We start from the raw sequence: 22,743 nt of genomic DNA on the forward strand, positions 1-22,743 counted from the left end.
TCCTCTTGCATTCTTCCACCATATAATACATTTTGAAAAAAAAATGGCCTTTGGTGAAGTTTGTCTCAATCCCACCTAAATCCCACCCCTTCCTGGTTTGACTCAATGTCAGGGTACTGACTGGGTGGCCCGTGTCCATTGGAGGGCTGGAGGTGAACACTGCCTGACAGTCCGCATAAGAAATGCCCAGGCCTGCAGCTGCTTCTCCATGGGACCACATAAGGAAGTGCTCTTAGTGCTGTACTGTGCTCCCAGATAGAAGACTCAGGAGAGTGGGGAGGGAGTAAGTGGAACCCAAGACAATATTTTGTTATTTCTGTGAACTACAAGGGTTATTTGTTTTCTATTCTTTAATCCTCATGCTCATTTCTATCTTTTCAAATCATCTGTGTGGCTTCCAGTCTTCATTTCTGCTCCTTCTAGCATTGTGTGTTTATCTTCATGTTTAGCATCAGATATCGGCCACACAAAGGCTTAAGGATTTGTGTAAGCCTTTGGAGGTTCTGCAGGTCTTAGCCCCAGATCCTTCAAGGGCACTGCCCATACGTACACTGGTGGTCCATGAGGAGCCCATTTGTTGCCATCATCTTTGCCCGAGGAAGGTCTTCTCTTCGCTTGCTGCAGGTGATACTTTGATCGTTGATAGATTCTGCCAAGTATGTAAAACTCTGATAATCATGGATTGTAACATGGAAGTAAAGCTGAGCTTGGTTTATATGTTAAAAGACATGCCTGTTAAAGGATGTTAAAGAAATACCCTACTGTAGTAAATCACCTGCCCCTTGGTATTTGACAACCCTTAGGATGCCTCCCGTATGCAGCATCTCCATCTTCACATTTGCTCTTTTATGGTATTGGTTTCTAATGTGGCGTTCTGTTTTCCTACTGTTAAGGAATGCTGTTTCTGGTTTCCGCCTTGACTGGGGGCAAGTTGCAGCCTCTTCATCTCTCCCCTCCCGGCAGTCTGCGCTGCCTGTAAGACCCCATGCCTATGTGAGGTCCTACAGATTTTGCCCAAACGGAGTTTTACTCCCTTTTCTTCACTGTACTTTACTCACCCACATCAAACAGTGCTGAAATTGTTGCTTAGTTGAATTGAAATCTGGCTGCCTACAAAGGAAGAGGATACACAGAATTAGGTCTTAAGTATTTGCAACACACTTTGAAGGAGAAAGATAATATTAAACAATCTGTTTAATATAAGGAATACATTAAAAAATCTGTGTGTGTGACACCAACAAGGAGCAGACCACTGAAAATCTGGTAGGATTTCAGTGGGGAATGCAGCCTAAAATCAATGACATGGCATGTCCGGAAGGTGGATCTAGAAATAGCAAGTGTGGTAACTGTTGAGAGGTATCACGTTCCTGTGAGTGGGTCGCACACAGTAAGAGCACTCCAGGCATGGCCAGCCACCCCTCTGAGGACACGGGTCCTGCCATTTCCCAGCACAGAGTCAGCCGCCGCGCCCACACTGCACAGGGATCGCCAGGGATGTGTTTGCCTGGGAGAGGCTGGGAAAGTGATGAGTGGGGTGAGAGATTGCTTGTGCCAGATTATTTTATTTTCTTACATGGCATGCCTGTTTTGATAGGAAGGCAAGCAGATCGGGAACTGGAGGCGGTTGGGATCTCAACACAACCTGTTGGCCAAAGTCCTTCACAGAGCACAGAGTAAGCAAAGTGAAGGGCATGCAAAAACATCTGCCTGGGAAAAACATCTGCCCAGGGTATCTCCCTGGGCTCTTCTTGAGCCAGGGTCCCCTGAGAGAGATAGATTTTGCTCAAACAAAAGAGATCATTATGGTCCTTGCGACCTTTTGATTCAGGCTATAAAACGCTGTTTGCTACCTTCTGACTTAAATCACCAGTGGTAGTTTGCAAGTGAGACTGATATATTTTGCTTTCCTGGTTATTGCTTCTTTCCCATATCCAGTGACTGATGTAATGTATGTACACTTTCAGTGGTGGAAACATGCTGGCATACGCAAATGGATTGGGTTGAGGCTTCTAAGCTCTGCAAAACCACCATCTTCCCCAGTTGAGAAATACCATGGACTAGTCGTAGCAAGACTTCTTGTTTTGGCTTCTGGAGCACACATTATTGGTGCTGTCAATTCCTGCAATATTTATTTTGAAAACATAGCTTCTGGATCCATGTCACTAGCTACAAATCGCGGCCCTCTCTTACTTTGCCACCCCTCACCCTTAAAAGTTTCTAGTCTTCTTGTTGAGGGCGAAGTGTCTAAAAAAATGAATTCTGAGGCAAAAAGCTAAGTGGAGATTCACAATGAGCTGGCATTTTTGGGATAGCCCCGCTTCCCGTGATTTTTGACCCCTCCATTTTGGTTTTTTTCCGACCCTTGAAGCTGCCACCGAGGCTAACCGGGGAGGGTGGCGCGGAGCAGCGGTGCGAACCCCGGCGGCACAGCGCTAAAAACACGCGGTCGCGGCCAGATTTCTCTTGCGCAGGGGGAGCCTTTCCACGTCCCCGCTTTTTTACGGGACCAGCCCTCTCTTAGTCGGTCCGCGGCGCTGCTCATGTTTTCCACTGTGGGGGAGGACGAGAAAAGGGGAGACCAGGGCGGAAAAGGAGAAAGAGGAGGAGGCGGGGGGAGGAAAGTTGCTTGAATTTGCGAGGGGCGAGAGCCGGCGGCGGCGCGCTGCTTGTTTCCACTGGCTGGGGGAGCTGCCAATCTGTGTTGTAATCCTGCAGGAATTTCTGCGGGGTTTAACTGGGAGCCGCGGCGCCGCCGCCGCGCACTCGGGGCGGAGGGAGGGCGGCGGAGCCGGCAGCCTGCAGCCCGCGCGCCCAGCGCAGCACCGGGCCCGCCGGAGCGGAGTGCGGAGCCCAGCGCAAGGAGCGCGGCGGGCCGGATCCGGGGCGCCGCCGGCCCTGCCCCGCGCCCCTCGGGCGCTGCCGACGCCGCCGGCCCCCGGTTTCTCCTTTGTGCCCGGCCCCCGGCGGCCGCCGCGCCGGCTCCACGGGAATAATGCGGGGCGTGTGGCTGGCGCTCACCGTCAGCTTCGTGGCCTGCGCCTCCGGGCAGCCGGTGAGTGCCGGGGCGGAGGGGAGGGGGCGGCGGCAGCCCTGCGGGACGGCACGGGACGAGGGCGGCCACCTCGGTTCCGTCAGCCGAGCGCCGGGCGCGCAGACCGAGCCCTGCCCCGTGGCATCGCCGGGCACTGGGCTGGCTCCGGGGGGGCATCTGTTGATAGCTGAGCGCTCTGCAAACGGCAGGCACCGTTCCGTCCCACCCGCCAAGAAAAGAAAGAAAGAGACGACACCTCCGGAAAAAAAAAAAAACAAACAAACAAAAACAAACCCAAAAACCCGAACACCCCACGAAGCCGAGCGGAGCACCCTGCCGGAGCGGAGCACCCTGCCGCCCTACAGCGAACCTTGGCCGGAGTTTGCCGCGACGACCCAGCCTCCAGCCGGCCCCGGAGCCCCCCGGTGCCTCTTTCCCTGCCTCCCCGGAGGAGGGGCGGCTGCCCGGCGGCCGCGGGGCGCCCGAGGGGCCGCGGTGCGGGGCTGGGTGCGGGAGGGGGGATTGCACCCGTCCCGGACCAGCGCCGGGAGCCGCCGGGCCGCCCCGTGTCCGAGCGGCCGCCCGAGGACATCGCCGCCTCCCCCGGCTCCGCGGGCGGTGAGGCGGGAGCGTCCCCTGCAAAACCCGCCCTTCACGGCCCGTTGCTAAAAAGAGAAAAGAGGCAGCAACTACCCTTGGCTGCGCGGCTCAGGACCTCCCAGACCCCTCAGACATAACGCGCTGCGCGCCTCCCAGCCAGCCCCCGGTGCCGGCTCCGCGGAGCCCGAGCGTGCTGCGGACCCGGCCGGCCCTTCCCCGCGGGCTTGCCGCGAGGTGCTCGGGATAATACCGCTTTTTACACTTTTTCCGCGCCACCAGTGTATTCGCTAACCGGGTCCTCTGCTTAATGCAATTAGCTCTGTTGCCGGGATTTGTACCTCTGGGAAAGCCTCTCTCCGGCGAACGCTCCCACCCTTTCGCGGCAGGAGCCGGCGAGGGCTGGCCAGAGGGTTTTGGTCTTTTCCATCTGTGGATCTGAGATTGTCTTGAGGGAAGGGATATGCAAATGACACTGATGCAGTGTTTGGGCAAATATTAGGAAATGATAAATTGAGGTTTCAATATGAAATTAAAAAAATACCATGATAATTTAATCCAATTAAAATGAGCCGCTTCACTGAACTAAATAATGTCACTAGCTTGGGTTAACTTTAGAAGTTCTCTAGCTATTGTATAAATTAGCCAAGTCACAGCCTTCATGAAATCTGGCTCATCATTAGAGATTTCTAAGGATACAATTGCAAAACACTTTTCTTAAAGACTGATTAAAAAAGGGTTGGGTAGAACAGTGACTCTTGTTTCCACTAAGTGTAACTGTACTGCAGAAACACCCTTGGATAATGAGGTACAATATACTTTAATTTTATAAAAATGCTGTTAGTACAAAGTTCTCTGATGGTGGAGTAGCTATTAAACTACCACAGTAATTAGTAAAATATTAAGTTTGATGGGCTTTTGCCTTAGGATGAACACACTGTGGCAGTGTGAGGTACGTTGTCGGGGTATACCCGGGGCTGTGTGGTTCAGGGGGCAGTGGGGAGAGTGAGGTGGGGGGAGCCTTCCTGGCTCTGCTCCACTGCCCTTACTATTGCCAGAAAGTTGTGGAGGGACTGGGAAGTAAAAGGAGGTTGGTGTTTTTCCTTTTCTTTCACCTTCCTTCTTTTTCCTCTAACTGTGCCTGGCAGCAGCTTCATGGTCCCTGAAGATAGGATTTTGTAGACCAGTCTGTGGGAAAAGACAGATGCCAAATCTGTCTTCCGTGCAGAAGTCTGTCCTTGTCATAAGAGGAATTCTATACAGATGCATAAAAAACTCCTCCGAGCTCTCCAGAGCACTGTCAAGTGGATTTAGCTCTTAATTTCTTCTTGTGTTTAGATTCTACTATTTATTATCATTAGCTAGGCAAAGCCATAAGGTAAAACCCTCATTTCTGAAGAAGTAAATTATCCATGAGTCTTTTAAGTAGAGGAGGGGGAAGCTGCAGCAGACTTTGTTTCTTAAAGCAATGAGTTCCCTATGTTTGGTCCACATAACCAGCAAACATTTTTATTGGGGTGGGCCAAGTAGATGTTAGCACTGTGTTAAGAATGTCCTGGAAGTGAGACCTGCCACTGAACCACGGGAGTGGTTTGTCGGTGCTGGGTGTGTGCTTCGTGTGGCCTGACGTGGGCTGTGGCTTCGCAGCCGTGCTCTGCTGTGCCGTGCCAGCTGCCCCAGGGGAGCAGCTGCTTCAGGACCGGGCTGTGATGGAGAGGGTGAGAGGGAGCCCGACCTGTTAGTGCCAGCCTGCACATGGTGGCAAGCGTTACCCACACCAAAGCTGGTGGAGTGCACCCAGGTCTTGCCGAGTGATTTGCTGCCATCAGTGCACTGTGCAGTGAGACATCAGATTATGGTGGGGTCTGGTAACCTGTGTGGGTCTGCAAGGATATGGGGGATTCACCCAGGCTTGGCTGAATGGCAAAAAAATGTGCTTTCTAGCTACCTTGAAAGTTTTTTGGTTTGCTTATGCAAGAGAGAAAGACAGTGACATGAAACTGCTGGAAAGAAAAGGAAATCTCTGTGAGTGAGAGGCCTGATGTGCCTTTTAAAAGGCTGAGCCCAGTCTTGATGATGCTGGGAGTCAGCTTTTGCTGATTTTAATAGCACCAGAGAGCAATGCCTAGTATCCAGCTGTAGTTGTCAGCTCCCATTCGGAAGAGGTTGATAAACCTTTCTGTTTCGTTCTAGTTTGCAAGAGTGGGATGAATGGTTTTCCCGAGCTTGTGTGACAGTCTGATCCTCTCTGCATGCCCAAGTACACATTGAGAAACTTTGCTGGCTAGTAGGTAGTGTTGCATAGTGCAGTATTATGGTGCTGCTCTCCTCACAGAAGGTTAATTCCATCTCTCCTTGGGAAGATTCTGGAGTCTGGAGACTGCTTCACGTCAGCAATGCGTGCGTGTGGGGCTGGGTTTAGGACTTCCGGTGAAACAGATCGTCGGCGCATCAGCTGAGAGGTCTTTCTGTTTCTTGTGTAAGCATCTGACCGCTGAGTTGTTGGCATAAATGTAATTATTGAAAGATGATCCAAGGGTAATATTTGGTATATTTTTCAGAAGTATTTAGTATTTGAGAAGCATGATGCGATAATTTTCCTACATTTGTTTCTAATGGTTACTTTAGTTTTGGAATTTGGAAAACTGATAGTGTGTTGGAGAGGAGGAATGTGTTTTTGGAAAAGGTAGTTAGGCTTCAGAGCTAGTAATTAGAGGAGAAGAAGGGCTGAAGAGATAGGAGAGACACATACAGCATATAAATCTAAATACCAGCTATGTGTGTTAAATTTGTTTTGTCAAATAAGTTCCAAAGAAAGGAGGAAGCCTTTTCAGTCTTGATTTATTTTTATCCACCTCCAATTTACATGTACTTTTCCTTCTCACTGCAGACTTCACAAATGTTCATCCATTGCTTTTTTGTGGTTTGGCAACACCTGGAATCTGCCATGGCTGCTTCTCTTGCTCTAACGGAACTTCTAGGTTCTGCCATCCAACAGCTGTCTGCACTGCCGTGCACTGGGAATTCTGGGGAGCTCTGGGGTTTGCCACCAGTGTCGGGTATTACAGCCGCCCCTTAGGTGGATGTTCTCAGGAGCCACTTTCTGGAAATGGGTTTCCCTCTCAGGTTAGATTATCTTTTAAAAATTGAAGAACAGTTGAATCTTGACCCAAGATCAAACACTGAAGTTCCTCTTTTTAACATCTTAGCCCTGAGGTCTACATTGGAACTGACTTATTATTGAGGCGTAAAGTGCAGAGATGTTTTCTCTGCATTTTTTCCTAGATCCTTATCAAAGAAGTAGATGAGAGCATTGTCTTCAGGAACAAGTCAGGACAAATATCTTAGGGTTTGAAGTTGGGTGCTGGGGTTGTGGTTCTTGGGCAGGTAACACCTCTGTGGTAGGTTTGAGACAGTTACTGCAGCTAATGGGATAAAGATGGTGGACTTTGGAGAGTGCGCAGTAAGTCTGGCATTTGCTTGGAGATTGGGTGGATCTGAGTCTCTGTGGTCCTAAGTTAAGTATAATCTCAGGATGACAAGATAAAGGCCTAATTTCTTGACTAGTAGAGGTGCAAGTTATGAGAAGTCGCATGTCAAACACACAGCCATGATCTAATGCCTCCAGGGAGGATGGTGGAGAGCTACCTGCCATCCTCAATGGGGAATGTGGCATTTTGCCAGGGTGTCCTGAACTTGGAGAAGAGCCTGCAGAGGAGCCAGTCATTTGCAGAGCTCTCCGTTTGCACTGCTCTTTATGGCAAGTTGTCTTTATAAAATGTCAAGCAGAGACATATGGATGGCATTTATTAATTACATTTTCTCACCAAAATGATTTCTGCCATTGAGCAGTTCAAACATTTTGCTTATGGCAGAGAATTGTAGGCTTTAGTAAGGCTCAACAACTGAACAAAGAGCTCTTGTCTAGTTGTGGAGAAGTGCTCTTTTGTCTTCTGAACAGATTTGACAGACTGTGCTTTTTAACATAAATGTTGTGTTTGAGATTGGCAAGCTTATTTGAGGCCTCATATAAGACCCTACTTGAATCTGAGTCATAAAGATGCCCTCTGTGCTGCCGCAATTGAGAGAGGATGCGCAAGTCATGAGCAAGTGATTTGGTCCACATTCAAGTCACTTTGCAGTTGGTGTTGTAGGAAGGATGAGAGAATTACTGGAGGCTGTTCTGTGAACAGCTTGTTGTTTGGTTATCTTCAGTTCATGGTTACAAGATGGTAATAAATTGCTATCTATAATCTTTTCAGGATTAGTAATTTTTTGTAGGTTACATGACACTATTCGGTGATTGGGGAACATGATTTCTTCTGCCCACATTGAAGTATAATTTGCAATCTCTTGAGTACAGATTGCATTAGTGTTTGACCCTGTAATAATGACAGTTCTCTGTATGTATGTTGTTTTCTTGATTAGCTCAGCCCTGGGGGATGCTTTCAAAAGCATACTAGAAATTTAGGCAGAAATACAGAATACATGTAATCCTCAAAAGTACTGGAATACTGATTGCAGTAGAAGAAAATGTAGCATTTAACAACCATTTGCAACAAGTGCATTTGCGCTGAGCAAATTATTTTTGTTGATGTCTCAAGCAGGGGTTTCATTTAAAGTGAAATAATGACTAATAGGGCGGTGATGAATCTGCAGAAATTGGCCTTGTCTGTAGATAGGCTATTAGAGTGTAGTGTCATATAAGCTGTGCTTAACTAAAGCCTGAGCTGGACGCTCCATCTGAAATCACTATTTTTAGTTTATATATAAACAACTTCTTCAGAAATCTCCCTTCTAAGCTAAATTGTTTTGTTCCCAAGGTGAATTGATTTGGGAAAGTTCAAATAAAAACGTGTTTGTCTGTGTTTGAGTTGTGAGCATGAAGATAAATACATTGTACTTTTATTAATAGTAAGGAGACAAAGGGGCTTGCAGAAGGTCAAACAGCCTGTGGTATACACAGGAATGGAATCAAAATGTTGAGAAGCCAGCACTGTGATTAACAACCAGAATATATTGTCTGTATTTAAATATTATGTTGTCAGACGTGTTTTGTTCCTGTTTGATTAACCATATATAATAAAGCATAATTTTCTCTAGATGTTCTTCCACATTAGTGAAAGTCACTTGTTGCCTTTCAGATCAGCGTGAAGTGACCTATCCCTGTTATTTGAAGTGTATTTCAGAACTGTGACTGTCTGTGTGGACTGAGAGGACTGACTCTTACAGAGCTGTAGGAAAGAGTGCTGTTAAAGTAATATAGCCTGGGAGATGAAGTACTTCCCAGGGAGCAGTTGGGTGCATGACCAGCGTAGCCTCAAGACTAAGGATGTTTCAATAGAGAACAAAATAAATATCGTACTTGCTGCCATGTGAATGAATAACCTAACCAGGTCTCCCCTCTCCCACATTCAAAGGGATCATTTCTGGTATGTCTGCTTCTGTCCTTCCTTTAATTATACAAGTAGAAGCAAGCGTTTTCTTTCTTTGGGCTGAGCTGCATCAATTTCAGCTGTGTTGATTCTTCAGTATCTGCAGGAATAGCTGGCTGGACACTGTACCTGGAGGGCGCAGCCAAACCCCACGCACTTTATATGTTTTGGCTTTAAGAGCCGAGTCCTGTTTGCTTTTTGGACTGGGGTCTGTAGGGGAAGGCTAGAAATGGGTTTGAATACATGCTGTATGTTGCAAGCTGCAGAGATGAGAGATGTCCAGGAGACAGATTCTTCCTTTCCCAGGTTGTTTATCTGTGCTCACTCTGGATATGGAGATTCAGCATCAGTGTGTGACTTACACTGATTACCAGGTGAAAGCATCTACAAAGCCTTTCCATTCAAATCCTTTTCAAGTGCAGTTCCATGTTCAAATATGCAGTCACTGATGTGTGACATTAATGGTGTTTTTATTATTTAAAATGAAAACCTGCAAGGGAAGCAAAGTGGAAAGGTGATGGTAGTTCAGAGTAATGGGAACACACCATCTTTGGGACAGCCAGAAACGGAGCTTCCCTTGAATATGAATTTGTGACATTGTATAAATAAAGATAGATATGTCTTAGTCCTATAAATAATAATAATGTACAATTACTACAGCAAGAATATGCATAAGATAATGCTGCTGAGAAGCAAAATTCTGAGGGTTTTTGTGGACTGTAGATTGCGAAACCTTCAGGTACTGTCCTGGCTGTGGGACTGAATCTTCTCCCGTTTGGGAGCTCAGAGGCACTTGGTACTTGCCACTGATGATGGTGCAAGCATGAAGGAAAGCATTTGTCCAGCTAGGAGACGGAGCAACCATGAAGAGGGTGTGTGAAATTTGGTTGTGTTAGTTACGGCTTGTGTAAATGTCATTGAGAGAAGGTGTAAAGTTCTCAGGAACTGCTGAGGCAGCATCCAAAGTTAGAAGATTAATGCTTCAGAATAATTGGTAGCTTAAGCATCGGTAGCATATGGAACTGACAAATCTTCTCCATGGCAGAACAAGAGCAATGGCTAGTCCTGGAGATAGACAGGAAAAGTTATTGTAGTTCCATGTATATATTCTGAATTCTTGTCTTTGGTGAAAGTGTTTATGATTTTCCAGACACGTGCTCTTTGCTTATTTCTCATCCATGAAGGCTGATTTTTTTCGAATGTGACATTTAAAATGTCATGAAATGAAACCTCTTGGGGTACCTTTGAAATTATGTGTTCACAGAGACTGTCTTCCACAGAGCATTCAGCACTGACCTATCTCCAGCTTCTGCAGTTCTAGCTTGGAAGGTCTTTGAAACTTTGTGTGTGTATGTGTTTTATATAGAACTTTATTCTATATAGAGCTCTATTTAACATATATATTTTTTTTTAATACTGTTGTATGTGTGTCTTTCAAGTGTCAGGAAAAGAAATGCCCCACAGAACATGCTTTCCAGTTAAATAAACACAACAACATTGCTCTCAAAATTGTGTTAATAATTTTCTTGGCCGGAATTAGTTTGGAAGGAGCAGCCTCTCTGACCTTACTTACGAGGAAAAAAAGCCTTAAACAGAAGATGTTCTTTTCAATTGGTTTTTTTTTCCTTGTTCTTCATTTGTGATTTAATACAGCAGTTTCATAAATTTTCCACTATGCATATGATTTGATCCTCAGTAGCTCCCGTAGGTGCTTTTGGTTTGATTCTCCAGCACAGCCGTTTCTCTGCTGTCAAAGCCGTGGTACAGGGACAGGCATGGTCATCACTGCAAAATGTGAATGAGTTGGAAAAATTTGTGTCTAAGGAGAAAAACTGGGAATAGTTATTAGCATGGCTCTGTACCTGACCTGAGCAGGCTTGGGAGGTCCCACTGGAGCTGCTGTGACCTGAATGGACCCCTGGCTCAGCAGAAATTTTTTGTCCATGTCACAATTGAATTTTCCTTTTTATCGCTTTTGACCAAAATACTTCAGTGGATGTCTGTCTGTCTGCTGCATGGAAGCATGACAGATGTCTCCAGAAATTTCCAGAGAGTTTGGCAGTGACGAAGCCCTCTGGCAAACCATGAGATGGTTTTTGCTGTTCTGGTAGGAGCTGTGGTCCTTCCTGCAGAGCAGCACAGAGCATCCGTTGATGTGCAGAGGAGAGGAATGGCATGAAGGCGTTGGGAGAAGGAAAAAGTCTGCTGACTATAAAAAGATACATCATTTAACAGCCTTAAATAATCAGGACTCATGATTCGTGTTTGGATAATGTTTTAACATCTCAGTGTTGCTTGATGGTCTGACTGTGCAGGGTTTGAGGGTGGGGAAAGTAGGTTCCATGGCCACCTGTTAAAAACAGACTTACCTCCTTAAAGTGTGCGGGTGCTGGAGGAGACAGGGCCTTGAAGTTGAGTTGACTCATTGTCTCTAGTCATGCTGCCTATTGCAAATGTTTTTCTCTCTGGTGCTGTCTAGCCCAACCAGCCATGCCCTGTTGAAGAACAGGTCTGTGTCTGCAAGGGGGATCTCTTTGCCTTTGATGGGGCTCAGGCTCAGTAATAAATAGCCTTTCTGCTGCGGTGGAGGGGCAGTCGTGTGCCCACTCCACCATGCTGGGGCTCTCTGATGGAAGGAACTTCTGAGCTCCTGGTAACACAGAGCATTGGATCCAAAATGGTTTGAGACAGTACTCTTAACAGTATTGCTGTGATGAAAATGCCACTTCTTGTCTGTTTCGCAACTGTAGAGCATTAGAGAAGGGAAATTCTCTTTCTTTTCTTTTGTTTTAGTTCTTAGAGTAATTCACAACCTGAAAGGCTTATTGTACCCTTGGCTGGTTTGGGTTTTGTGCTTATACTAATGTTGCTTGACTGTATCGCTCCTATTTAACTGAAAGCTGGTGACTTGGCATCTTCATGTAGGTCTCTTCTGGTGAACACCTTGAATTGGTCTTCTGCCTGGTGGCATAAACATAATAGTGATGTAGATTTTCTTATACTGTTTTTTGAGAGCCGTGGATGTTGTCTGTGGGTTAAAGAAGTTTTCTGGGTTTGTGAATATTTTGTAATGCTACTGATTTCATGTGCCAGTCAGCTTTTTTTTCTTTTGAGTTTCTTCCTCTGACCTTCTCTATCTGCACTGATAGAATTAGGAAGCTTTAGGTTATGACAAAAAAGCCCCAAACCTTACTTTGGGGAAAAAAATGTGGTAGTTTTATAATGTACAGGTAGGAGTCTCCGTAATGCTTCTTTGCCGTTTCTGGTTTCACATAACATCTGAGACTTGCCTCCTCTAGTTTACATGGGTAAGTGTATTTGACTTCAGGAACCTGAGGAAGACTGAAGAAGAAAACTTCTGGCAGACACCGTCAGTCTTAAAGTAGGTAGGATGCCTTGTCATGAAGGTTGTTGCTTACAGAGAGTCAGGGCTGGCACGGTTCCCATGGAGTGAAGTTGCTCACATGGCATTTCTGTATTTGTGATCAGAGATGAAGGGGTCCTAAGGGAGGATTAGCAAGAGTATTTTGGGGGATTTCTCTGTGGCTTCCTAGAGATGCACAGAAAAAGCTAATCTCTCTCTCTCCCTCTCTCTCTCGTTATTCAATTCAGCTAATCTAATTGGAAAACCTCCTTAGAGCAGTCTCTGGCAGCTAGCTGTAGCAGCTGTACAATTAGTAGTGTCACCTAACAGGAGAGCTAAACAAGGAGCAGTAGGAAACTGGAGTAGGATGTTTTGGTGTATCTTAACAACCCTCCCAAAGACCAAGATTGCTAGAGTGAATTCAGCTGTGAATTATAAGAGATTAAAAAAACCCAGGAGAGGTCTGAATTTTTAAAGACTTAAAATTCTGAATGACTCGATGAAGTAGTTTTGAGGTTTGGGCATTGTTGTTGGTTATTTACAGATTGATTTATTAATGAAAATTTACACAAACATGACTGGATATGGGACTGGTGGGCTCTATTGCCCATTCCTCAAGGTGTGAGCAGTAAAGCTGAGCAGGGAAGAGGTGTATAATTAACTGCCTCATATATCTGGGGACATTTCTTTGACCTTTGCCCTCCCAGCTTGGTTATTGGACTGTGTTTTGTTCGGGGAGAGCCCTGAAGACCATCAAGAGCAGGAGCTGTCATGGAGGAGAGCACCAGCCCCATCAGGAGATGATGGAGCCATTCGCAGTGATGTTCCCTGGTTGCACTGTCCAGGGCTGTGCATAGGCACAGGAGGGCAGAGGCAGGTTTGTATTTGTATCACCAGCTTGGCACTTTACAGCTTCACATCACTGATTACTGTGATGCTAATGCCATTTAGCCATATCTGTATATTCAGGGAGCATTTAGATAAGAGCATGTGTGGGGCAAGTCATGATTTAGCGATCTGTGTGGATACGTGGTTGTCATATTTGAAATGTGTGACCTGTGGCTATAAAGGATAGGTTTTAGAAGTGCTGTTAACCAAGTGGCATATGTCAGGGACTGGAAAATCTAGGCTATTTATAATTATCCACAGGTGGAGAGGGAAGCAGCAATGCATAATACCAATAATAATTATCAGCAGTATAGAAGTTCATCTCTTAAGCCGTTGGGTCTAATGCACTAAAAAGTATTTGATCTGGAATCTGGCAAAGCCTTCAAATGGAGCTGTTCAAAGGCATCCTGACCTAATTTTGCTGCAGAAGTGTGTGAGTCTTTCTCGTTCCCCTAATTTCTTGCAGAAGGTTTCAGTGATAAAGTCTTCATCCTCTACGCATGCATATATTTTACTGCAGAGCTTTTGAATAAAAGCAGCCCTTGCAGGCCAGGTGGTAAATATAGTACTCAGCTTAACAGAAAAGATGTTCAGTTTGTCAGAGACATGTCCTCCCGTGTTTTGCAGTTGTCAATTAGCTTTCCTTAAGACTTCTTTTCATTTGCTAGATCTTTTTGTGATTGATTACTAAGTCTGAAGTTCAGTGCTGGCTCTCTGTCTATGAGTAAAGGCTTCGTATTATGCTGAACTTCTATTTTAGTGAAAACCTCTAAAATGTAAAGCAGCTTATAAATAAAAGTTTGCTTTCTTTTCAAGAGAAATCATTAAATTACAAGGCATTGTCCATGTAGCTATGTAAATTTATCAGTTAAAGCATACAGCATAAGTGTTTTGACTTTCCTCTGGATAAATAAAAGCAGATGTAATGACATGTCTTAATGGACTTCTGTCTTCAAAAGAAAATGGGGAGAAATCAGGTTTATTTTTCAACAGTGGCAAAATAGAGTGTACTGCAGGGATGGGTAGTGCTCTGTGTTATTGTCTGTGTTGGTGTAGATTGTTTTTATCAAAAGATAAAAACAAAGCAACACAAACTGAAGGCTTTAAAATTGTCTGACCTGTCACTCGTACAATTTCTCATGCCATTATCACCATGGTGGTGGTGTAAGAGTACCAGTTTCCTACCAGAAGTGCTGCTTTTTGTTCAGTGTGGGGTGTTTTAACTTGGGCTAGTGATATCTCTGAGCAATACTGTGCAGTACATGGTAACTATAGTGCACTTTAATTGTAATTTATACCTTAAGTTATTTATTTGCTCTTTTTCTTTGCAATCTCTTTTGCTTCCAACCTCATTAGACTGATTTTTTTCTTTCCCTGCTGCTGCTTTTGTGCTATCAGGCACAAAAGGTAACTGTTAGCATTGGCACAGCTCTTCAGTCTCATGTTGCAAGTACAAGATCCAAGAGCAGAAGAAAAGGTAGATGAAAAACTGGGACAGCCCTGGGCCTTTGCCCACTCTCAGGAATCCTTCTGCTCACTCAGCTCGCAGCAGTGAGAAAGAGGGAGTGGGGAGGAGTTGGTTGTGAGTGACCAAAGTATTGGCAGAGCTGTTGGCAGGAAGGGGATGCTGGACTGCTGACATGTCTTGGCCAGACCTTAATTAAAGGAAAAACCTGGAGGTGACTGGTTTGGGCTGGAAAAGAGTTGCTGTATCAGGGATGCTAATTCCATCTTTGACTCATCAGCTATGTCTGTTTGACAGCGCTGGAGTGCACAAACCAAGCGTTTAAGCAGACATGGATGATTTGAGCACTGCATCCCTCATCCCCTTTGCTTTTTGGAAAGTGAGTGTGTAGAGCCAAACGTTGCAGCTTGGCATTTCTCTCTGTTCTTGGATTTTCTTGGAAGACTTCTGTGTTCTCCTCTCTGACTGCAGAAGGATGGGAATGATGGGTGCAAATTGCTCCTCCTCTGATCTACAGCCTCACTTCAAAACTTGCTTTGTGCAAATCACCATTTCTGTTTAAGTGATCAGTAACTGTGCTGCTCAAATGGAGGGGAGCAGTCTGAAGTTGGGACTAGCTGAAGTGTCAGATTACCGAGGGCACTATAATCAAGGTGACAGCTGCTTTCCTTATGTTATACTGAAACAAAATATCCCAAACCATTCAACAGAGCTTCACCAAATACATTAAGCTCAGTGCTTTTACTCTTTCCACGACTTGGTGGATTACTTAACACTGTTGGCTAATGAAATGCTGGAGTGCTAATCTCTCTCCGTGGATACCAGAGGGGAGAACGTTGAGTGTTGCTACCCCAAGAGTGCGAACGTGTGCGTGAGCTAATGGCCACATTCAAGGGCTGCAGTGCAGGGAGGGAAGAGGTTTCTCCCCGAGGTGCTGGTGCTCCCGCTGGAGATGCTGAGCTTGGCACAGGGAGGGGGATTATCTGTGGCTCAGCAGCTGCCGTGTGCATGCACGCTTCTCCCATACCCTGTGTGGTGAGCAACCTGGTAACCCAACCCTGTCTCCCTCCCACCCCTTCAAGGTATTTGCACTTGCCCTTAAGTAACCATTTCTTTCTTTGGCTTCTTAAGCTGACACACTTTGACATACTCAGGGGTGAAAAATGGGAGGTGCTTCTTGAAATAGCCTGGATGTGCTGCACAGGAGAAGGCCTTGTTTGAGGAGCAGGCTATGAGAGTCTTCTCTGAGCTCTATTTTTACCTTCCTTTTAGTAATACCAGTTTATTTTATTTTGTTTTGAACAAAAATTCATGTGGGTGTCTTAGCTACAGAAAAAAACCCCACAAAAATACCTTGCTGAGGTTTGGGTGCAGTTTATTTCCAGTAATGAAGGGCAAGCCTGCATAGGGAAGAAGTTTATGTGAAAGAATGGGATAAATAAGACTATTAGAATATGCTGGTCCTGGGCTTTATTGTGGGACTTCAAGTAAAGTTTTGGGAATCATCATCTGGTACAAAGCCTTCTCTTAATATTCACCCCTTCAGAAAGAATTAGTGTTTGGCCTGCCAGAGGCTTACTCTGAGAGCAGTCAGAGGGCTATAAGCTGTGGTTTCCTTTGAGGCAGAGGAACCTTTTCTCCAGCCTCTGAGGAAGGCTCTGCTTACAGAGAATAAGGGAGGTTGAACTGGGAAGCCTGAATCTGTAGAGATAGCAGGGACGAGAGACTTAAAAATTGCAGGGGGTAAAGCCAAGAATAATCTTCTAATTGCTGAGCTGCACTGTTCAGAAAGCTGTTACATCCAACTGCCACATCCCCTTTCTGGTTAGGAAAGGCAAGAAGAAGGAGTGAAAGGACTCTGAGATCATCTGAGTGAAACTTGACTCACACAGGTCTGAAAAAGGGCACTAGGAGTTTCATTGAGTGTATTTTAATAGATGGCTGTAACAGCCTGAGGCAGGTGGAGCTGCAGCAGGAGGGAAGGTGGGCAGCTTCCAGTTGTGGGGTTTTCAGGAGACTCCTGCCTTGCTCCCTCCATGCAGCCCTCCTGGTCCACTGCACTGCTTGTGTGTCTGGAAACTCACCTATCCCTGACCGAAGAGCCTCTCCAGTTTATGGAAAAGCATGTCTGTGTTACTTCATTTGTGGTCAATTGCATGAAATGTTTCCAGAGTTGAGAGTATGCTCTGAGCAGTGCTGATACTCCAGTCAGGGCAAAGAAATGGGATAAGACTTGAGTTATTGGTAGAGCATGAACTTCGTGTTTTCTGGGTTGTAGCTGCTTGGCTGTTTCAAAGCACCTAGTTTATCCTTTTATCTTTTCTCAGTCATACCTAACTTGAACAAAGCCTGTGCTCTGCAGAGACTCTTGGAAGACATTAGTCTTGAAGTGGAGAAACTGCTCAGTAGTGAGAAAGCATGAACATCTGACAAATTTGGTACCTCATAATTTTTGCTCATAGAATATCTGTAGCACAAGGTGCCCCAATAATAAATCTCCCATCAGCAGAAGACTGGGTGATGCATCCAGGCTCTCCTGGGGGACTATTTAACCTTTGCAGGAGGATGGCTGGGGTGTGCCAAGTCCCTGCTTGTGCAGCAGAGATCCCACATGCCCCTGTTGTCCAAATTCTTGAGGTTTTTTTGCTCTAAAATATGACTAGAATCTGAAACTGTAAGGCTGACTTCTTGCATGAGGTGACATCTTCCAATGGAGAAGGGACAAACCAAGGAAATTAAAGAGAGGGTTGTTTCAATAAGATTTTTTTAGGGCTGTTTTGTTTTCTTTTTCTGTAATTATTTTTAATCTTCTCCTGCTGGCAATGTAAGAGGCATCAGAAGAAGGTAGTTGTGTTCATTAGGTGTGGTGCAGGACTTACAACAACTGACCAAAATGAATAGGCTTCACTGGGTGGTCATGGAGAACATGCTCTGGAAATAACTCCTCCGTTTTCTCTTGGGGTTTGGGAAATGAAGGGAGACTTTCTTTCAGCCCTTCTACTTATTTAAGATAATATGCTGGCCTGCCAAGCAGAGCAGGATTTACTTTTTTCTAATGCTGGGAGAAGAAGCCTGTGATTAAGGAACTTTGGCAGTCTGTGATTCCTGGTTTTCTTGTATTTTTGTTGCTTGTGTTTGTATGCTAAGGTGTTCACAAAAGCATAAGAAAGTGTATTTTTGAGAAAGATGTGAAATGGGTGACATTTTCCAAAAAGACAGTGTGTCTCTTGGCAGTATCATGGTCAAACAAGTAAATATGTATTTTGGTAAGGAGCCTAATTTTGAGAGTATCTATGGATCTGACTTGTCATGCCCTCCTTACTGTGATTGCAATTCCAGGCAGTCTTGGAAATACCACAGATATCAAATCCAAGTATTTTTTCCTCCATATTTCATTAATTTAAAATTACTTTTTAATTCTATGATAATGGCTGGATTGATGCATAGTAAATAAATACACTGGATTTCTAGTAAAATTAGCACAAGTTAGGGATGAAGTGGCCTGGAACTTCAGTGGTGGTGTCTCAGCACTTTCTGTGAGAAAAAGGTATCAACTTCTGTTCACTTTTACCTCTCAGCTGAAACTGCTGCTAACAGAGCTTGTTTGGGTGTCTGTATTTCTAATGTGGAGAGGTCTTCCCTCAACTAATAAAAAAGTGTCAAACTCTGTTGAAAATGTTGTAGAGGGGATGCTGTAATGCTGTGTTACTGCTGCTGATCTCTTGTGTGTACAGAGGACATTGACAAAGTCAGAAGGAGAGACACAAGGAAAGAGAAGAGCCACGGTGTGACTTTACGTGCTGAAAATCATTCTGTGACTGCTCACAACTGTTAATTAATGCCGTTCCAGAAGATTATGCATGTTTTGGAAGTGGCTGCAACAACGGATAGGAGAGAGGCAGCTTTCCCTGAAAAGGAGGGAAAACCTTGAAGAAAATACATGTGCTGTAACTTTTGATTCCTTCTACTTTTGTTTTGTTGGGGGTTTTGTTTTGTTTTGTTTTTGTTGTGTGGAAGATGTGACTACAGTCACTTCCTCAGTCTGCTCTGTCCAAGAGCCGAGTGAAGCACTGATGGAGAGTGAAGAGGTACATGGCATTGTCATTCCCAGTGCATGGGCCAGAAGGTGAAAGAACTGACTTCTCACCAAACCCTTCCTTCATCAGGGAAGCATGATGGTGTAGCAGCTAATGTTTGAGAGATGAGGGCGAAGGTAATGGTGGATTTGTTTGTGGGACTTCAGAAAGATGACCCAGGGAAGATGAGGTGCTTGTGTGTAGCTCCTGTGAAAGCAGAGGACCACCTTCACCAGGAGAGATGGGACAGAGTGGCAAGTTGTAGCTGACTGGGTGGAAAAAGCACAAATACCCCTTGTGGTATTTGACATCTGAACTGATGAAAATGCATATCAACTGACATGGCTGTCATGGAAATACTTAAGTGTAATCTAAGGAATTTCTTGCTCCTTTTGCAGCAACAGCAAATCAGTTATTACTTTGTTATGCTCATGTAAGAAGTACAGTACCTGTATTTTATCAGTTTTATCTTTGAAAATCTATGTTATTCAGGGCTTTCAGTATATGAATTAGCCAAGTTTATGCATCACAGTGCATATGGTTATAACATTCTTACTTGCATGGTGAAAATTAGCTAATATTTTAAATGAGCTATTAAAACTTACTTAGCTCTTACCTAATAAATATTTATTAGCTGCTAAATATCAGTCATTCATGCCTCATGAATGAGGTTCTCCAGGAGGCAGCTTCAGCTGGAAAGGCATCTCTCTTCCTGCCCTTCCTGCCGGATCTACATGAGGCAATGTCTTTCCCACCTGCTGCTTTTTGCCTGCTGTTGGAATGTCCCTTTTCAGTGCTTGTCAGTGGGTCTGGATGGAGATGTGGGTATCTGCACTTCCCAGCACTCAGAAAGGGGCCAGTTCTCCAAGGCAAATCCTTTTAGAGATATGAATTTGTTCATTTCTCGGGGAGGATTGAAATGGATCGTCTACTCAAGCGATGCTGTGCTTTCTCCTGATGAATTTAGGTGGATATTATGCATGTCACACAGCTAAATTTCTGAACACATTTTTCTTTTTAAAATCTGTTCTTCAATGTCAGTAGATTCATCTCTGAAGCTTAAGCATCCAGAATTGACAGGTGTGTTTTTAGGACTAGAGAGTCTTTGTGCAGAGGGAAGTAGGAAAGCAGTACTAAAGTGAAGCATTAGTCTATTTGGGATTGCTTTTCAGCTTTAGTGTCAGAGGATATCTGGGAGTACTACAGATATATTTTCCAGAGCATCCAGAACATGTGAATGCATATAGAGTTCAGGCTGGAGCAGACAGGATTTTCTACAGGACATGAAAACAGTAATTCATATGTATGTATTATGGATGTTTGATGGCAAAGGCAAAACTCCATTTATACAGGAAAGGCAGAACAAAGGGGAACCAAAAAGAATTGGCCAGAAATGTATTGGTTTGTTTCTTAAAAAACAGCAGACTAGATACAAACAAAGCGAAAGAAAAGGTCAGCCCCAAAATTTGAGCTGATTTTACTACGATCAGTGAAGGAATAGCAATCTAGCCTCAAACAACAGCTTGGGATGTGTTGCTGGGTCTTTTGAGAAGAAATAATTGGTAAGTGGTATTTTCCTCGTGCATTAAGTGGTGGTTTGCTGCAGACTTGCCTTGAGGAATCAAAGCAAGTTAGGGACTTGACTTTTTCACATGTCCAGTTCCCATTGCCCAGCAGTTCAGGGCTTTCCACGCATCAGCGTGATCTGCGCGGATTATGGAGACAAATTTAGTTCTATACTTTTGACCATATAAAAAAGTCAATGCTTCTTACTTTATTAATTTCCTTTTCAGTCAATGTGTTTCGTGTGAGGTTTTATTTCTTTTTTTTTAAAGAGACTGCAGCATATGAAACTTTGAGGATTAAAAGTAACTTTCAAGGGCCTAATTACAAGGCAGTTCTCTGCTGTGTTACACTTAGTTTGTAAATTGTAACTGTCACTATGAACTTACCCTTTGAATAAAGCCTTATGTACCACCAGAGTTAATATTTAAACCAAACCACCTGCTTAAAATTGGCTACCCATTACCCCAGTTATGTTAAATTAGAACCTCTCATAACAATGTGAGAAGGTTCTTGTTTTATAGGATAAGCTGCTTGCCCACCCTCAGGCAGCAAACTTGAAGTATTTTAAGTCATTTGCTTGGAAAAAGATAAGAGTCCAGTCCTCCAGCTGCACATGGCCATCTCAGCACCACGAAAATAGAAACTGGTGCTATCCCAAATGCATAATTCATGCAGTAGCTTGCAGGCATTCGTGCAGTGCAGCAAACAGCAGTGGCTCTTCCTTGAGCATGCTGTGGGTGAACAGCAGCATCGGGGCCACGGTGCCTGTGGTTGTGTGCCTGTTCCCAGCTCAGACGCTTCCGTCTTGTGCCTAGTGAGAAAGGTGCCCTAAAGATGATATGGGCAGCCTGGCAGCTTCACCAGGGTATTCAGGAACTCCTTTTGGGGAAGTAAAGGCCGACCTTGCAGCCACTTAAGTTAGGGCAAACCTAACTTGATGTTGTCTTGGTTGAATGCAAACAAAAAAGTTGTAGAAATGAATAAATCTCAACTTTCTGGTATCTTCTGGATGAACAGATATTGATTCAGGCTTTGTAAAGCATGATTATGTTCTGAATCTCTATAGGAAAAAGCAGTGTTGTAAGCTATATGCTGCCATATGCTGCCATCTTTTTTTCTTCCTTCCCTCTTCCCCAAAAACCAATGTTTTTCTTCCCCTCCATCACATCAGTGTTAGTCTAGTTACTGCCACCAAAACCAAAGAATTGGGATCAAGATGGTGCTCAGTGTTGAACATTAGAGAAGTGCAGCATAAAGTAGTTCATGTTAATAGTATCTTGTGCCTTGTCTACTTCTGAGCAAAATTTACTAGAGCATTTGCTAATTTCTGTTGGGATGCTTAGTGTTGCTTTTACTGTTGGTTGTACCTGAGCAAATGCCATTGGCTTCAGTGAAGTCTGTGTTGTAGAATTGGAGATCTTATTCCAGATGGAAAAGGGGAAAAAAAAAAAAGCTAGAGCTTTGGAGACACTGAAGGATGGAATAATCTCAGGTAGAATGGAGAGCACGGAAAGGTGTTGTTGTTTTTCTTAGAGAGTGAAAGCATGACAAAGATAGCTGACCTGTTACTTGTTTTGATAATAAATACATGCACATCTATTTCTCTACTACTTTGATTTATAGAGGAATAAACATTGAGCAACAAAAATATATATGGCGTGACAGAAAAAGATAGACGTTTAGGTGGCATCTCAGCAAAGAAAGGAAATGCTTTGAAGTATGTCCTGTAAAAGTGCATTGTGACAAGCATGCAGAACTTCATTACAATGCCTTTCAAAAGAGATTTATTTTAAATAGACTTCACCAGAGTGATTCTTAAAAAAAAAGTTCCTTACATGCTCACAGCTCTCTTCATTCTTCTTCCAAGCCAAGCCATTTTCTGTAGCTATATCTCTGTGTGCACATGGGATGTAGATTTAGCAGAAATTCATTTATATGGGAAAAGAAGGTGCTTTGGTCATGCTCGGCATCCATTGATAACTTTGATGGATGCAAAGAAGTATTGACTGTTTCATGGTTATGGCTTAATGAAATTAACCCCCGAATTAAGTGGATACTTGAACTGGCAAAAGGGCATTCAGAGAATTGTGATCATCCTAATTTCCCAAGTACATCCCTAGGGCCTACTGTGGCGTGGACAGCCCTCTTGCCTGAGCCCTGCCACCAGCTTTCCCTGGGACTCATGCCCCAAGCCCCCTTGTCACCTCTGCAGAGGTGGAAGAGGGCTGGGATGGCTTGGAGGCTCCCAGTTCTGCTGCCAGCCGTGTTCTTGCAGGGGAGCAGGTGAGCTGAGCATGTGGCTGGGAGCCCTACACTGCCCC

The 22,743-nt window shown here is 44.5% G+C and overlaps 1 protein-coding gene across 1 annotated transcript in view; it reads left to right on the forward strand.

Moving 5' to 3' along the window:
* Nucleotides 1-2,789: 2,789 nt before the first annotated feature.
* SDC2 (syndecan 2) overlaps nt 2,790-22,743 on the forward strand; it is a 60,182-nt gene continuing 40,228 nt past the window's right edge. The window contains exon 1 of the mRNA XM_039549172.1: nt 2,790-3,052. Coding sequence (XP_039405106.1) covers nt 2,993-3,052 — 60 coding nt within the window. The 5' untranslated portion in view covers nt 2,790-2,992. The remainder of the gene's footprint in view (nt 3,053-22,743) is intronic.

Source organism: Corvus cornix, chromosome 2, assembly GCF_000738735.6.
Source record: "Corvus cornix cornix isolate S_Up_H32 chromosome 2, ASM73873v5, whole genome shotgun sequence".
NCBI lineage: Eukaryota > Metazoa > Chordata > Aves > Passeriformes > Corvidae > Corvus > Corvus cornix.